Source organism: Calonectris borealis, chromosome 2, assembly GCF_964195595.1.
Source record: "Calonectris borealis chromosome 2, bCalBor7.hap1.2, whole genome shotgun sequence".
NCBI lineage: Eukaryota > Metazoa > Chordata > Aves > Procellariiformes > Procellariidae > Calonectris > Calonectris borealis.
Window position 1 is genome coordinate 98,489,774 of NC_134313.1, and position 18,735 is coordinate 98,508,508.

The following is an 18,735-nucleotide window of genomic DNA, read 5'->3' on the forward strand; positions in this document are numbered from 1 at the left end:
TTGCCTTCTTTTATATAAAAAAAGCTAGTCATTTAATCTTTTAAAAATGACTCTCTACAAGATAACAAACTGTAATACAGGCTTGCAATAAAGGTTCCTCTTTTGAAAGCACAAACTATCAACATAACCACTAAGCTTCAAAATACTTTTTCACTTTCTAAGAATATACAGTGAAAAAAACGGACAAGGAAATCCAAAAGAATCCCAAACAACACTAGTACAAAACAAGTTCACGTGGATTGCTTTTTGGCAACTGGCTATTGGTTACAACAGGATAACCACCCTTTCTGGATGTTATTCCAGAGCCAAGCCCTGGAGCCGATTCTGGGCCGGCTGAGGCGGTGCTGGCTCCCGCTGGCCTGCTGGGAACATTCTGCAGACCCTGGAAGCGACACTATGGTAGCTTCACTCTGAGACAACACATTAAGGCTGCAAGATTTCATACACTGCTGAAACAGTTTTGTTGTCTAAGGCAACAAATCCCATTTCAATAAGGCACGTGTTCAGATACAAACTGGGAAAGCGAAAAGTTAGGCAGAAGCGCCTGTTTTCTAGGCACTACCGATCTCATGAGCATGTATTTACCAGTGATCCCCTCGCTGATGCAAACACTCAGAACACATCAGCGTGGGGCTACCTTGAATTATGCAAGGACAGTAGTGTTTCTGCTTTAAAAACACCAGAATCACCTGGAATTTACCTGAGCCACTGCCTACTTTGAAGCGTGGCTTCTAGTCTGAGGACCACAGGCAACTGGCGTTCTGTGCCTTATTTTTATGGAGTTCACAAAAGGCAATGAAGACAAATAAGTTTATATGCGTTTTGCAGCAGCCAGCATACGTGTAATTTCTAAAGGAGTCTACCACTCTGCTAACAATTATTAAGGGTCTAAATTGAAAATCACTGGGTGGGATTGTGTGTACTTACTGATGCAATGGCCCCGTTAAAACGGGAGGTCATTTTAGGCAAGTGTAGTGCAGAAGGACCAGCACCTACGCAACAGACTTTGGAAAAAAGCCCAACAGTTGAATGGAAGTCAGAATTGCAATAGATGCAATTAATTCCCAAGAATATGTCCTAGAAAAATAAGTGCTATTTCTTCATTAAATTGTGTACATATTATAGAGATGTTTAAATATCTGTTATTTCAAATTAAGTTGTTTTCTTTCCATATGAATTACAATTTGTACGTAAGTCCCTCTGGAAGGCACTGGTATTTTGAGACATTGCTCATGTGCAGCCTCAGAGATGAGCCCAGTGGATCCTGGGATGCTCTCAGGATAACACTGAGCCCATGAACAATAAGGCTTTCGAGCCTGACTTAAATTTAATTGCCAATGCAAGGTCTTACAAGGTAAACGTGTATGAATTTACATTGCTGGGAATCCATCCATGTTTTGAAATCCCATGTTGCACAGTTTTAAGAAATAGTGAAATTTGACTGCCATAAGATATTAAATATATACGATTCTGCCTTCCTCCTTAGAAGGTTCTCTATCTTATATGGCCTAAAAATGTTTTTCTCCCAAATGCTGTATGCCTTGCTTGATGTGTTGCTTGTTGCAGTTGTGCATATATGCTACTCAGAATGATCGAATGCTGTACATAGCAAAGTAACATCAAGAGGAGAGTTAAATTTCTTGGAATTAACCTATAGAAAGTAATTTCTAAGAAAGAAATGGAGTTCTATGAGAACCATTACACTTGCTTCATGGATTGCTACAAGCAGGTTTCGCAACTAAGTCCATGTGCCAAAATCAAGATGGAATGAAACAAGAAGAGTGCAGCATCCAGTTAACAAATACACTGAGGAAAGAGGCAGTATATACAAAAGATACGTACTGCTTACCCGACGCATAATTTTTAAGGTGCTTAATTGATGTTTTAGGGAATGTAGCAACATATACATATATGCAGTGTATACATATCTAAATGTGTATTAGAAACATCATACAGAACCAGATATATTCCCAGATCCCTGATTTCATTAGATTCTCTAACGCATAAGAATGTATTTAAAATATTTCATAAAAAAATCTAAAAAAAATAAATGATAACATTTACATAAAAATAGCTCCAGTTTTTTTGCTTTTCTGTTTCGCTGCTCCTGGATTGAATTCCACTGGGTTTCACAAGGATGCCATTTGGACCAGTGAGAGTTTGAACAACTGTGCATGACGAGACAGCTCTGTTACTCGGTCCACCATCTTCTGTAGGGCTGCTGTGTTGGGGTAATGCAAGGCAGCCATCTTGGTAGCCAGAACAACACTCTTCAGCAGTTCACACAACTGGTTGCTGGAGTTCATCACTTTATTGCGTGTGTCCTGAGTCGTCACTTGCCTCGTGAGCATGTCCCCAATGAACACAAGTTTGTGAGCGCTCAAAATGACAAATTTGCTGTGAGCCACGAAGATTCGGGGGGGCTGAGAAGTGTTGACACAACTGAAAAACGCATCGATGGCATTCAGGAGGGAGTTGAAGTGAGTCTCACATTGGTCAGAATAGAATAACAGCAGCTGGCTGTCATGGGAGGTGGCGGTGCTGTTTGCAGTCTGGAGAGCTTGAGGCGGCTTCCATTTTGAGATGTCGTTCTCTACCGGCTTTGTGATCTCTTGCTCCAGACGTTGAAACTGATTAATCTGAAAGGCAAATAAAAAGGCTCTCTTCAAAGAATATTCTTGTAACACATCGTTACATATTACAATTGCGCCTTATGCCTCAGGATACCCCTGGGTATCCTATATTGGCCTTATGCTAAGTAAAAACTAGTATATGTGTTTTCCAAGATCTTTTACTTTGGAGAGTGAGGGGTAATCAAGTGCTTTGGTTACCATAAATCCAAATACACAGAGTTCAGAAGAGAAAACCATCTAAAATACTTTATTTGCATTTTAAAAAAACCCTCCTGAATTTACAGGCTGTTGCTCATTTGGAATGATCTGAAATCACAAGTGAGAGAGATGGATCCAAGTGGCAATGACTCCTACACAATCTTTAAAAAGCTGCCATCTCTGGGGGATTTTGAGATGACGAATCTTTAACACTCACCTCCACATTGCTTGTACAATTTTCTGCCATACGATATGGCAACAACAAATTGAAGAATTAATATGAGGGCCAAGTGACAGCCCTCAATCTTACATGACCTGCTTTTTTAGCACTTAAAGTAATGTTAAGCACAATATTTAAGTTAATGGTATTGATGTTCACTGAACAACTGCACAGGTGGCATGTGATTTCAGTGTGGTCCGGTGATTAAGGCACTAGAGAACTTGGCTCTCCTGACCTGCAATCAGGCTGGCTTTGTGACTGATCCACTGTGAGACATTGCAGAAGTCTGTTTCTCCTCTGTGGTAAACTTTTGGAGACAGAGACTGCTTTTTATTATGCGTATGCACTGGGCCCATCGCAATGGTGCATTGTATAAAAAAAACAATTAGTCTCTTAAATTGAGATGGCTGGAAATTGTTTTCAAGGGAGAGGCTTATTCCTGCCACAAAAGATGTCATTCCAAACACTGAGAGCTGTGGCTGTACTTCCACTCAGTTACTAAGAGGCAACAAGGAACTGAACAGGGCAGAGATGCTGCAGAGATAGCTACTCTGCAGGAAATACTTAAGCTGTCTCTGGCATAAGCAATCGCTGACACAGATGCACGGGGTCAGGAAGGTGCTTGATGCTCACCATTTCCCATTTGGAGCATGACAGTGCATGTCCTTGTCCTTTGCATTGATAAATCCATTAATGGTGGAGCCTGACTGGCACAAATCCCACTTGGAAAGAAACTAACCTGGAGCCACTGTTTAGCCAAGACCTAATACCTGCCATCTTCACCATCTAGCACTTGAGACTTTCCAACTGCGTGTGCTGGCACTCATGGACACCTCACAGCCACGATGCTAGCAGTTGCACACTGCTAAGGGAAGGGCCCCCCCTGCTTTATTTGACCAGTACTCCCATGTGCAAGGAACTCTGATTTCAATGTGATTATTGCACCTGAGCGAACATACCTGATGGTGCTCTAGCTCCACTTTGCTCTGCTTGATGATATTTTCTTTTTCCAGCAGCTCCTTCTGTTGCCTTTCAAACTCTTCTTTCCCCTGTTTTGCATAATATAAGAAGACACGATGTTAAATCAAAACCACTCCTGAGCTAAATGACAACTCATAGGTCAAATAACAGGCTTCTTTGTATTGGCTTTTTCACTGGTAATGCACCACTAAGAGTATGGAGAAGCAAAGGACAGCGTGGCAGAGCAAAAGGCTATTGCTATTACGTATGCAACAGTTCTATTTGAGAGCAAGTAATCGCCCTGGTGAAATCACTCTTGAATGTGTATTAGCATGACAATCTGATTGCTACCTTCCTGGGAAGAGCTTTTGCAAACCGAAGCATCAACAACTCCTACTTGGTCTTGTGCAGACAAAGGTGTTGGGTTTACCTACCTGCAGGTGAACGTAATCGTAGTCATCCATCCAGCTCTTTTCTGAGCTCTCACTGGTGGTATTGTGAGGGTGCTGACCTTTACTCAGGAACGGAGGAAGTGAACTGCAGTGGTTCTGTGCTTTTTCTCCATGATGCTGCATATGAGGATTGTCATATACATAGTCAGGAGCGTTCATGATATTCTCCGGTACATTTTTGAAACGTGAGCTGCTCAACGCCTGTTTGAAGAGCACCTCTGCATTGACGCTGATGGTAGTGGTCAGTTGCTTGGCATCATCCGGGACTGTCCTTGCCACCATAACAAACCGATCCAGGTCATCACACTTGTTCTGCAGTCTGTTGACAGCTAGAACATTCAAAGACCAGTTATAGCTGTTTAAGTCGTGACTGGTTTGGGTAAGGATCTGGTGAGAGTCCTCCAGCCTTTGCACCTCCCTCCTCATTTTGTTAAGGAGGCTGAACTCGGATAGGCAGGAAGCATTGGCTGCTGATCCTTTTGCAAACTGCAGGTACTCCAGCAGCGACTGCTCTACCTTATCCACAGCAGTGTGAATTTCATTGATGTGTTTCTCCATATATCCGTAAGACCGCCAGTCTGCTGTAATGAAGGCCATGAGGTTATTGACAGCTGTCTCCACCATCTGCTGGAGGTGATAAAGCCTCTCTATAGCAGTGTCTGGATCAAGGATTAGTCTTTTGTCCTGTGCAGTTGATGCTGAGAAAGTAGAGTCTTTTGATGTCGTTGAAGATGTGGACATGTTACTCCTTGTGCTTCCTGTGCTGGAGAAAGACAACCTATTTATCCCATCAGTCACATCCTGTAAGCCTTTAGTGTCTTGGAGGACTGGTGGTGGCACATCGTATACACCTTCTCTTCCTTCTGGGATGAGACTTTCACCGAGTCCTGTCTGTTGTCCTGGAAATGCAATTCCCCTTGGGGTATCATAAACATCTTTTTGAGGTGCAATTTGCTGTCCAAGAAAATGGTTTTGATGGTTCATAGGGATGTCATAAACACTCTGTTTCTGTGACACTCCATCCGGCAATAAAAGGTTCTCAGGAGAAAATTTATTAAGTTCTTTCCCAGTTGCTTTGGTGGTGGGAGGAGGAATATCATATACTCCTTCTGGTCTTGCACTGTGGCCCACTGGAGATGAAAAATCCTGCAAATTTTCCCTCAGGCCTGTATCGTTTCGGCATGCAGATTGAGGTGTAGCATAGACCTGAATCACAGAAAGCAAACCATGAAACCTTTGGCTAGAATAGCAAAATATTTTACATCTTCCATACGGCCTATAAAATGCTGGGATGGAAGATCTGCCATTGACTTTCATGGAGTCAGCTACTTATCCTGAGTTTGACTGAGCGTCAGTTTTTAATATCTCACTTTCTAACATTTTCATCTTGATGCAAATTCTCATAAGCAGCAAAATCCAAAAAGGCAGCATGCTGTCACAGAGATAATGTAGGTCTAATTATCAATTCACACTCCATAACGTTAATAATTTTGACACAGTGCTTCACTTTACCAGTTTTAACAGTTGAAAGGAAAAATCTTTAAAGTACTGAATCTCCTTCTCCTTCAGGATCATACATGAACTCTTGTTTAAACATGTCCTTGGTCAGACATGAAAATACAGGATCTTGTGGAAACAGCGTAATACTTACCCCTTTGGCAGGTGGTATGTCATAGACTCCTAAAGCTTTTGCTTCTCCCATGGGAACTGGAAGTGCAGGCCCCTTAACCGATGTGGGGGGAATGTCATATATCTAAAGAAAGAATAAATTGCTTATGAAACAAATCACCTTAGGAAAGCTCTGATCTCAGATGAGTTTTCTTGGTTTCTGTGTTTCCTCTCAAACAGCCTGAAGATGATCAGAGCTCTTCAACTTTGTTTCATGTGGGAGAGCTGCTTGGATTTGCCTGGTATTTTGGACAGTTAGGAAGAAATGCACTTTGCTAGGTCCTCCCTGGGCAATTATGTGGACGGCAGGCTGGAGAGATGAAGTCACGGCTGACTTCATCCCAAGAGTTAAATCAAGGCCAGTTCTATTACAGACACCTGTTGGGGTGAACAGGGGAGCAGTATATTCATGTGACCAGAACTGATCGCACCCTTGCTGATAGAGATTAGAGGGATTGAGGAATAAGCTTGTACTAGAGTACACACTAAACTCTCTGAAACTAAGGCTGCCCCCGTCAGCATCGCCTGTCTGCTTTATTGGGTGCAGTGTGAGCTGTCTTACTAGCAGAAAGTACAGCTGTAAGATGTTTCAAGTGTCCCACTTGGTGGCGTGTCCTAGATTACAGTGGGTTCTACGTGTGGTCTAAGGCCACTGCCTGAATGTCTCTTAACCCAGACTTCCCAACAGTTCCAGCCATTTGGTGTCAGTCTGTGTTATGTACTGTTGGGCTTCAATGTTGTTCCCTAGAGGAGCTGCTCTGTCAAAGAGCCATGGAGAGATGCAGGGCTGTTCAGTTACAGGTCCTGCAAGCATCCACTCTAGATGTCTGTGGTCTTGGGGATTGAATGCTAAGGGTGTTCCCCAGAACAAAGATATATTTCAAGTTCAGTGACATGTTGCAGTAGATATGTGGTGAAAACAATTCCCTGCATAGTAGCTGTTCATCTAGGCGATAATTTTACCCTTACTGAGTGAATTACTGTCAACTATGCAACAACAAAGTAAAGGAAAAAAATTGTTCCCAGGCAGCAAGTTTATTCTGTTTAGATATACTCTTTGATCAAAACACAGAAACAAATGGGACTTCTGCGTTTGGTGTGCTGCCAAATCTTAGTCAACATCAAATACAACTTTGAAATACTTCCGCGCTCTGTGAATAAGCCACTGCATCTAATTAAAACATATTTTCTCTCTGAAATGAGAGAACTTGCTTTGCTCATAAACTTCTGGTAGAAATTCATCACCTTTTGTGCCCTGTCAGTGGTGTTGGCAGTTTTATTGGTACTTACCCCTTGGAGAGGGCGAACAGGGGGGATATCGTAGGTATCCTTCTGGTATTTGGAAGGGAATTCATAAACATAACCTTGTCCTGACCTGACTGGAGTTATTACCTGTGGGATAAAAGAAAAAGAGGAAACAAAAGTCTTTGAGGATCTTGGCATGTTCTCTCTGTAACTGCACAGGGTATAAACAATCCAGTACGATTAACATTCATGCTTTATGTGGCGATGTTAGTAACACAAGTCTACATACACTTCTGACAGTTGAGCATTGCAAAATTACTATTAGTACCTACAAATGCACCACCTTTCTCTTCCAGACCGTTCTGACACGACTGCTTGCTAGTGCTACAGCATCTCCTGTTTGTCAAGCACAGATTCTCCAGCAGGTCTAAGACAGCTTGGTCCCTTCTTCCCATTGACCCCCCATTAGCACAGACCACACAATGTGATGGTTACACCACCCACTTGCTGAGATCAGAGCTATGTACATTCTGCTCCTCTCACTGAGGTGCTGAGTGTCCCCACTTAATGATAGAGGCTTAAAATACTATGTTCAGGCTCTGGGAGTCTTCCCCCTTTGCTTGTGGAGATATTTCCCACCTACTCCAGCAGGACATCTTGTGTTACTGTGCTCCATGGCACAACGTCCTGGATGATGAGTACGAGCAATGGCTTTGGAAATTCTTTACATAGAAAGGCTATGCTTAAACCTTCCAAAGCAGGACATTCAATTATGCTGTCTCCATTTGGTTTGTGTATATTAGTGGCTAAGAGATAGGAAATGTTAAGCCATTCTTGAAGTATAGAGCAAGAACAGCCTTGGGAAAAAAGCTTAGAATTTACATTTTTTTGACATTTTTCTAAACCATTAACTACCAAAATGACTTCAAAAAAAATTTGGTGAAAAATAAACGCCTTATGTCTTGGACAGCATCTGCATAGCGGAATTTCAGTATAGTGTGGTATAAAAGCAATGTTACCTAACCCTCAGAAAGAGCTGGGTTTATAGTGGAAATGCTGACATCTTAACCTCTGCTGGTGCTACTTAGCTCTAACAATAAAATATAAATACTGTAATGCAAAGGCATAAAATGACAAATTACATATGCCCATACAAGATGTGGCTTTGTGTTCAGCTGGGGAGAATTCTATACCAGAGCTACCTAACTGTCTTTAGAAATGTATGCAAGACGTAGAACAGAGTTTCTGCCCAAATGCTAAGTAAAGATCCTGTAACAGTTTTTGCTGTAAGGAATCCTAGCATCCTGGCCAGATTTCACAGTGAGTTTTGCTTGACTGAGGTCTGCAGGGAAAGTCCCTGATGCTAACCTGCTACCTCCTCTCTGCTACGTTAACAACATAGGCTTTTCTTCTTTTTACTTGCTGCCCAAATATTGCTGTGTAATCTCTGGGCCCTGTACCATGAAACAATCACTGGATTTTCCCCCTGAGGTGACTGCCATACCAGTTTACAGTCTGGTTCAATGTGAGTAGCCCAAGGCACTGCACCTGGTAGTGCCAGCTCCTGCACTGACTGTGTGCTCAGGTGAGGGAGGAACATCCACGCCTGGCAGGCAGGGGAAGGCAGTGGGTTTTGCAGCTGCTTTTCCTTGAATTAGCATCAGAGGACAGGGCAGACATGAACTGGAAGCGATATGATCTCCATAGCGCTGGGTCAGTTCGCTGCCTGTGACAGAACTCCTGCTGAATTGGGTGTGGGGTTAATAGGGCTTACATACATAAGAGTTTTTTAAAAAGAATCTAAAAATGTATTGAATTTATGACAGACCGCTCCTTTCTCACAGAGTCACTTACTGTGACTAAAAGATATCTACAGACAAAACTTTTAAGACAGTTCTCCCTTAAGTTACTGGAAGTTCCCATAATGAATCACTCCAGACATCACCCCTCCCAGGCCATTCTCATGTAATACTGGGATTATGTTGTTTGTCTGAGAAACTTTTAACTTGATTCAACATCGCTTCCTCGTGCTTTTTCTGTCAGTGAGGGCTAGTGATTAGACTAGCATAGTTTGCCATATATCTTTTGCATCCTTTTTTTTTCAGTTGGGTGCTGCCAGTCAAATGCTTTCCACCCAAGTCAGGAACAGAAGGATTTGGTTTTAAGCAATGTTTCTCCAGAGGTTCCTTCCAGCAACTCCAAAATTACAACCATGGTGTTGCTTCAATAACAAGTCACTGGGTGTTTAAAAATGATCCTCCAGGAGAAGAGACAATGCACAGTAAAAAGAAAGGGCTGGTGGCCCATCTCCATGAACCCTTTTGCTACTGTGAACACTGTGGCATTAGGCTGCTTGCTAATATGCTGGGAAACTGCTTGACCACCCGAGGAAAAAACCAAACAAACCAGACTGTTCATGGCAGGCAATCAGAGGACCCACGCCAGCTGCAGAAGCAGGGAGGACTGGTGCACCACTGCAGTTTGGCTCTGCTTTACCTGCTGATTGCAAGGTAAAGCCTCCCAAGGCTGGGAGTCAGCCAGTGTCAGGCTCCAAAAAAATGGGTATCGGTCCCTCAGTCTGAAATTTTTATAAACCCTTGCTTAGTTGTGGTCTACTCCAAAAGCTGAACTCTATCTAAAATCCAGATCAGGAGTCAAATTTGACCAGATCTCCTCCAGGCCTCAGATGTGTGACGCTCCTTACAGTCCCACCCATGGAGGAGATGTATAGCACCTCCGCAGAAGCTTTACAGCACCTCAGTTCTCCAAGGCACAACAATTTAGAGAAGTGCCTTTACGCAGGCTCAGCAATAACTGTCCTACCCATCTCATGCCTAAAGTCACTCAAGATACATTGACACCACTACTTTCTCCTTGCTCAGAGAATGAATTTCCACGAACAAACTCAAAAGAGAAGTCACAGGTCTCTACTGTAAAAAAGGGAGCTGATCTGAGCAGCACAGGTAATAAGGTGTGCACAAGTAAAACCATTATAGGTAAACATGATATTTTGCTTTTGAAAAGCAGAAGCCCCGGAGGCAAAGGAGATGATATCCTTACACCATGAGCCTGGAACATATGTGGCAGAGAAGCTGCGCTCGTGCCTAGTATTTCCAGAGAGATCCTCCCTCACTCTGCATACAGGAGTACCATGCAGCTGCGGTTATTCTTGTAGCTCATCCTTAGAGACCCTTCCCATTTTTCAGAAAAGGCTGACATACCAGATGCTATATGAAATGCTTACACTACTACAAGGCTGCTGTTTTTATTTACTGTGCTGTGATACAATCCTAAATAACTACACTAAAGCTAGACTGGCCAGATGAAGGAAGACAGTTTCATTCAGCACTGCAGGACTTTTTCAATCATGTATTTTGACACTTTCACACTTTGCCACACTTGACTGACCCGACGTAGTGGTCAAGCAGGGTCACTCCTTTATTTGGGTGAAACAAACCCCTGCTCTGGGTGCTTCTGGCTGTTGTCAAAGCATGTGAGAGGTTAAAACACCAAGTGCCTGATTCTGGGTATTCATGAGTACAGCCTGCCTACATAGGTGACTGTGGACAGAAGACCTGAGCTATCTGCAGGGCTGTGCTTAGCAGTGCACTCTACTTAAGGTGGCATTTATTTTCCGAATAAAAATGCATCGGAGACTTTTATGTCTGCTCCTTTTTAGCCTTCTTAAATAGCTATATAAAACACAGAAAATACAATTTTAAGAAACCTAGCAACAACCAAGGTTTGTTGATAATATGAAAGACAACTTTTTTTCTCCCGGTGACTCAGGTATATTTTCTTGTGTGGAGGCTTATTATCCAGTAATAACATGTTCTGAGTGATTTCATCATAAAATCCTCCACAAACGCTGATCTGCTCTGCACTGAGTACGAGAATGTTTCCTGTTGTATCTCTGTACTCTTCCCTTCCAACACTTTTTATTAGGTTAAATGTCCCTCTGGACTGCTTGTTCCTAGTCAATTCAGAACAGAAGCTGCTCTTCACCAAAACATATCTTGAGTGAACATTTTGTAACAGTAATTAAAAGAATACCCATGCTACTTGACAAAGTGAAAATGTGGAGCATTTGTTCTGACTTTCATGTCCCCAGGACACTAGTACCTCACATGAGAAGCCAGGACATGTGCTCACACTGCTGGTTCTGTATAGGGAAGAGGGAGGTAGCTGGGTAGGTGAAGTATAAGAGCTACCAAACCCAATATTTTTAGAACTTTTGATTTCAAGTATTCACCCACAAGTATATTTAATGAACTTGTTGCCTCTGAATGAGATGCTCAACCTTTTCAATACACTGCTGAACCATTTTTTTATGGTTTTTAATGTCTGATGGCAGTTTAGTCTTGAAGATGGACTTCAGAAGGAAGGAGGTGGCTGCAAAAGAAAGTTCCCCTTCTCCCACTTTTGGAATAGGGACAGCAGCCCCTCTGGTAGTTAGGAATATATTTCCTAACAAATGTCACTGAACTTCAGACCTCATGAGGATTCTTTTTCCTTTTACTTCTCTTTTAAGAATGCCTGTGGTCATCCGAGTTTTAACAATCCTGCATTTCAAACCAGCAATTTTCTTTGTTTACGTGTTAAAGGAAACAGATGGTGTTCCCACAAACTATCTAGCCCAACATTCTCAAAACATCGTTAACCACTTAATCCATGCAGAGCAACTAACGGGGACCAGGTTTGGCTCTGGTGAAACATGTAATGAGCCTACTTCAAACTTCCAGTACTGCAAAACAAAGACAACTGAGCAGAAAGTTTGTTCTGTTCTTGCTGAAGACCATGCTCTTCCAAAAGCAATTACTTGGGTCTTTTCCATGCTAATGGCATGTTCCTAACCAAGAAAAAGAGCTGAATGTGCATGTACTTTGCAAAATATCCAGTCCTGTGGTTCATTAAATCCCTCTTCCTTAAATATGAGGGAAAAAAACCCCATTCTGTTTCTTGTAGGATTAAAATGGCTGTTAGGCTGCAACAGAGAACATTCCTAACTAAGGCAGCAACAAGACAGTTCTCATGCTTATGGCAGATGCACAACACTGTAGTTTACATTGTTTAACAAGGACAAAGAGCGAATAAACCTACTGAAGCCAACAGAATTACTCTGAATTTATAGCAGCACTGTGGAGGGCAGAATTTGGCCTGTTCCCATGAACAGCAATGCCTGATATGCAGAATAATAGGAAACAAGCTTTGCCAAGTTTTACAGGTGAGAGAACTGAAGCAGAGGTATGTTGCACCTCTGCAACACCTTGCACCACCCAAACCACAGGCAGACAGGGGAGCTGAAAGGGCAGCTTGCTATTTTCCAGTATGGCCTCTTAACCCCAAGAACCTACTGATGCCTGCTGACTACTTTTAAAATAGATCGGTGCTTTTTTGAGGTGGAAAAGAAGAGGCACATGAGGTAAATTTTAAGTATTTATTTTAAATCTGGATGAAGAATTGTATTAAAATGTATTTCCTCCCATGATGCTCTCCTCTTCACCCCATGGGCAACTGTCAGCAGTTGATGAGCTACTGCCATCAACTGCTGCTAATCTCAGCTGTCAATCCTGTATCTATTAAAATCAGCTGTAGCTTAGTCTGGGAGGAGTCCTGCCCTGGAGAAGGCCAAGTGTGGTGCATCAAATAGGGCTGTTATAAAGCTTGGACATGGGAAAAATTAATCAAAATGTAAGTACAGGAAAAAGATCATGCTTGTTTTCTCTTCTAAAGTATTTCTGTATATACAAAGCTGTAGTTGTTGAAATTCTGTTCCTAAGCCTCTTAGGTGGATATATAACAGTTACCTAGGCTCTCTTAGGCTTGTAAGGAGAATGAAATAGCCAAAGAGGATATGGGGAAATCATAAGAGAGAGAGAATTACGGGAAAAACCTAATCCCTACTCTCTTGAACTCCTAGTCGTTTGGAAGGCAGTGGCAGGAGCCATTGAACGATGCTGGATCAGGCAGTATGCCACCTCTCGGCCCTTCTTTCTGTTTTGCTGCGTGTACTTAGGAAGCTAGGTGTGTCTCCTTAAATGTTTTTTTCTTGGGAAAGGTTCTGTGGCTAAGTTGAACTGCAAGAAGGTTGTGTTAAAGAAAAGTCTCTAAGGTAATCTGGGTATTTGAAAGAACCTGGCTGGCTGGCTAAAACTCCGTCCTTCTTACAAAAAGCACATAGTGTTTCCTTTCCTGTCTTTTGCAAGCTGCATCAAGATTTCCAGTGACTGATAATGAATTTCCTATCACTTCGTATGGTCTGCTGTAAAAAAAGAGCAAAAATGTTTTTATGAAGCAGTACCCTTGACTTACTTATTTGCTATGTATGATGATATACAACATGTTTCCCAGCTGTCAGTGAGTAAAGGTTGGGATTTCATTCTCACGTGGCTAAAGATAGCCGCTCTTATAAATGTTTGTTTTTGTAAGTTGCTATGGGTCTTAGGATTATCAAATTGTAATACTTTGTTGTAACCTAAATAATGTACGAACATCGGGCCACTATAAAATGCTCTAGTAGAGTATTTTCTGCCAAGACTGAACCATCGGAGAGCTTTTGATCAAGGTTCGCAAGCTGAAAGAGAGGGGAGGAAGCCTATAGAGGTATTTCTTCTAATGCACCAGGCTTGTAACTGCAACTATGAGTAGTTTCTAGTGCTATGAGCCCAAACATTTCTGCAAGGCAAGAGGAAATGAACAGAAATGACTGTATTTTCCTTCTGGGGCTGAGAGAGTTATCAGCTCTACTGTGTGGCAGAAAGAAACGCAGTACCAACACACATAGTGACACTGCCACTTCTCTTTGATCGGGTGTTCCCCAGTGAATGTTCTGAGAAGAAAGATTCAAGATGTGTGAAGATAAGGATATGTGACAAATGCTACCCTGATACAGAACTGGCTTATAGTTCTTGATGTTGTTTCCATCTTCAAAATACCTGATTACATTCTCCAACGCTTTATGTCCATTTGTTGTCCAAGACCTATACCTATGAAGATCTGCTTTTCTGCTGTAACTGTACGTGTTCTCGGGGCTAAAGCATGTCCAGATGTCACTGATTCATGGTGTGTTAAATTAAAAATGCTTAACTTTGCAGGCTCAGGGATTTAAACAGAAATTTTTAAATGTGGCTATGAAGTGCCTTACCAGTAGATGCCCAGTCTTAAAAAATGCCCCCATGATACTGTAATGCAAATAACAAGTAATGAAAATGGGTGTTACACTTTTCTCCTTTTGAGATCATATTATTTCAACCAGATTTATGCAAGTTTTGGGTTGTGAGTCTTGAAGATGTAGAGCAGAAGTTGTGAAACGGATTTAAAATAAAAACTGTGAAATCACAAGCTGGCCTTGATTCAAACCCTCAACTGCTGGTGATACGGGTATAGCCAACTAGCCTAATCCTGACTCTTTAACTTCTTGCTTCCATTAACCAACACAGAAAAGCAGCTTCATTACACTGCTTTTCAATTTTCTATTTCTCCTAAATCTAAAGTGCAGATTTATTGTCTTGCCAAACAACTTTTTTTTTTTCTTAAAAAAAATCTATGGGGTTACATAAATGACCTAAGCTCCAATTAGCATAAAATGACAGGGCTGTATTAAGTGTAGTGGAATGGTGCTGACTTACATCAGCTGTAGCTTTGGATTACAGTGTTGAATTTTTGCTTGCCGCTGGTGTTCATGATCACAAACTAAATGCAGATACAAAAGTTTATCTCTCTACAGACCTTACAGAATGAGCAGTACAAGAAAAGCTCAACGATTTTGTCACTGACAAGATTTTACTGCTTTTTCTCTTTCCTTTAATGATGCTTTCGTGACCTGATCCTGCTCTCACTCACATCAACTCTAGGGCTTTCTGCCAGTTGTGTTATGAGCAACATTTCTGCTTGCTTCAGTGGAACCGGCTTGGTGCTGGCTGGCCTTGAATTGCAAGGCTGACTGGGAAGGGGTATTTCCTACCTTCTGGTGGAGTCATTCTTGCTTACAAAATGTGATTAAAAAGAGTCAACCCAAAACTTCTGAGGATATCCCATTTTTTGAGAGGAAGAGAACAAGAGAGACAAACAAAACACACTGGTTAATATTAAATTATCAGCATTCTTAAGAGAAGTGTGAAATAGGATACTTGTCCAATACTCTTGCTAACAGTTTTACTGGTGCCATCCCCATGACAATTACTCATTTTTAGACAGACAGTGACATCACCATTTCTGCATGTGTTGGCCAACAGGGCCAATGAGCTGACACGTTACAGTACTGCTGATAGAGCAGGCATGCACTCTGAAATAAATGTCTGTGGATGGATCTTACAGAGAAACAAAATCCCCAAATTATTGTGTGATAAGTTCTTCTAGTGCAGAAATATGTTTATCTGATAAAGCATTCTCTGGAAACCTATGATTAAATTTGAGCTGGAGTTTTGATTAATGAGAAGTGTGTGGTGAAGCTCAGCACCTCAGCATTTTGGTATCTTGCCCATGATAAATACTTAAAGCAGCGTCTTGCTTTGGCCACCCCAGTCTGTCTAGTCTTCCCATTCTAAAAAGGTTATCACGTGAAGAACCATTTGGCAAACATGCACTTGTTTTCTATGCTGGTAATACTATGACTGTCTTGTCTCAAAGAGAGAAGCCTAAATTTAGGGCAGGTTTGGAGGAGGAGAGGAAATGAAGAAAAAGGATGAGAGGATGAGGTGCTGGGACAGGTAGGGCAGACAGTAGTCTAACTGTTGTGAATGACATGAAATCCTAAAGGCACACAAACAATAAACCAGTTTGGTTCAGTCCAAACAACTCGTTTTAATTCTTTTGAGGAGCTTCATCTTATTTCTGTTATTTCTTCCCTCCTATATTGAATTTTTAGATGGAAAGTTGGAGGGGGGGGGGAAGAAAAAGCTTCATTTGGGAATTGTTGAAGTAACGTATTTCCATGACTTCTTGTTTCCCTTCATATATTTTCTTTCTTCCCTTCAGACATTTCTCAGAACAGATCCTTCCCTTTCACCAGTTTCAGTTTTGGTGAATTGGCATTTCTCAGTGGGCAAAAAAAAAAATGGTTGAGATGAAGCATTGCCAAGGAGTTTCATTTCCACAAGAGTGCTCTCGGAGGTACACTTGGGCAGAAACAATGGAAGTGTCCCTAAATCATTTAGGTTGGGAACTATGTTGCTCTAAGGGAAGTAGGCAAAGAAAACCTTTCATTAGGAAAAAGCTCAATTTAATTTGATTTGTAGAGGTTCTCTGGCTCACAAGCTATATTCTGGCTCCATTTCTGTATGGGTTTCTCAAGGCAGCTGTACAGACAAATGCTCCTGTTAACTGGTGTTTAGATTAGCATAGCTTGTTTTGGCAAGTTTATGGAAGACACCTTTTAAACAGATATAAACGCCATTCTTAATTGTCTGTTGCATCTATATAATAATTATACCAGACTTCAGTCAGGAGTGATTGTGCATATAAAAAAGTTGTGATGATAAGACCCAATGGGAATATGTTAATGTCCCTTAATGATTAGGGATGGACTCTCTTATGGAAGGCTTCTGTCTCCTAAGAACTTAACTACATTAATTTCACTTTGATTCTATTTTAACAATCTGTTTTGGGAGAAAGCTTAATTTAGATTCATGTTTTTTTTAAAAAACTGATGGAATATTACAACTGCTATTTAAAAAAGAAAAATGGAAACGTTTCATGCCAGACATGTGGAATGATGATAATTCTGATGCTAATTAGTCTTCCTCCAAAACAGCCACAAAAATCACTGAACAGCTGCAAAGCCTTTAGATTTCAATAGAACTATGTTTTCTGACCATTGGCAACCCATCTTCATCTATCTATTTCCTCTCTCCAGAAACCACACTTCCTCCCTATGATGAGATTCACTTTTTGAATAATCAGTTTTCCACTCACGTTTTTATAAAATGCTCTGCTGCTGTGCTTGGGTTTTAGTGCTTACAGGGAAATTTAGATTACCCAAATTTAGTGTTTGGTTAGATATTTTCAGGTGTAACCAAAGGTCCAGTTAGGTTTCTAACCACCAAGAAAGAGCCCATAAGCTTGCATTTTTCTTCTTATTATTATTCTTTTTTTAGCTAAGGTTTGATCCTGCACTTGTGCCTGTGCAGGCAGATTTGTGTCCCTGCGGACCTCAGTTGTTGGATGAGATTGCAGGACTGGCCTTTTTTCTGATACTACAGGGAAAAAATGCATGCCTCTGGTCTACAAATAGAACTGATTAAAAAGAGCCCTGCGCTTAGGGAGAAACAGGGAGTAATGTTGAGCTCATATGTTTGCTCAGCCTAATAAAATGCAGTCTTTTTCTTAAAATACTTCTCCACAAATCACATCAGTGAAACTACTGCTTACTCTGACTTGTGGGTGAGGGTTTCTTCACTCAGTGGTTTTCATGGAGACCACTGAGGACAGATTAACTGCACAGGCTTTTTGTCAGTAAAATGGCTTTTCTCCTATTAATGTTACATGGAAAGTTACAAGTGAAACTCCTGAGTCTAAGGAAAAGGCTGTGTGCTGTTTTTACCATTGTGTTTGCATTTAATTTGAGAGAATCTCATCCTTTAGAGCGTACTTTGTGAAACAGAGCACTGAGTGTTGAGGTATGTGTTACCATTCCTGCTGCACTCGGCAAATTTGCTGTGTGTTCAGCACTTTTAACACTGAAGCAATATTTTGTTACGAGGGATACAAATCCCCAAAGTAGAATTTATAATGCGAAAGCAGAAGAAAAAAGGGACTATAAGATGACTGTTTGGGCCATTTAAGTAAACCACATCACAGGAAGCTGTGCTATTTCAGACTTGAGGGTAAACGGGGACATTATTCTATCTTGGAATGTAAATACATTTTTGCCAACAAAGTACAAAATACTAGATATGCTCCTGTTCTTTCTGATGACAAAATATATCTGCCACACAACTCTTTACTTAATGTATGTCTCTTCTTTCTTCATAAATGTGAAAATAGGCACGAAAAAGATAATAATGTAAAGGCAGGCTTATTTTTGGAACAAATGTTACATGCAGCTGTTTGTTTCCACTCAGCTAAGACAGTACTTGTTTAATTAGTAGGAAAAACGTCATAACATGGCTAACTGGCTTCTGCTACAGAAGTCTGTGCCAGAACTGTCAGGGTGGTGCTGCTTGTGGGGTGGTGTTTCCACTTTCTCATGGATTCAACCAACATGAGTAAAGACCAGGGAACAAGGTCCGTTCCCTTAGCCATGGTTTACCCAAACCTCCTGCTGGAGGCAGTAAACTCTTCAAAACAGTGGAGATCGCAGGATGGTGAGGTGTGAAACCCTTGATCTGTCAAGGGCATGTTTATACTCGGAAATAGGCCA

The 18,735-nt window shown here is 41.4% G+C and overlaps 1 protein-coding gene across 1 annotated transcript in view; it reads right to left on the minus strand.

The window, feature by feature from the left end:
- NEDD9 (neural precursor cell expressed, developmentally down-regulated 9) overlaps positions 1-18,735 on the minus strand; it is a 40,972-nt gene continuing 22,237 nt past the window's right edge. Inside the window, exons 3-7 of the mRNA XM_075142685.1 lie at positions 7,422-7,523; positions 6,115-6,216; positions 4,446-5,669; positions 4,011-4,100; positions 1-2,639 (exon numbers count right to left, since the gene is read on the minus strand). Of these exons, the coding sequence (XP_074998786.1) occupies positions 2,130-2,639; positions 4,011-4,100; positions 4,446-5,669; positions 6,115-6,216; positions 7,422-7,523 (2,028 nt within the window). The 3' untranslated portion in view covers positions 1-2,129. The remainder of the gene's footprint in view (positions 2,640-4,010; positions 4,101-4,445; positions 5,670-6,114; positions 6,217-7,421; positions 7,524-18,735) is intronic.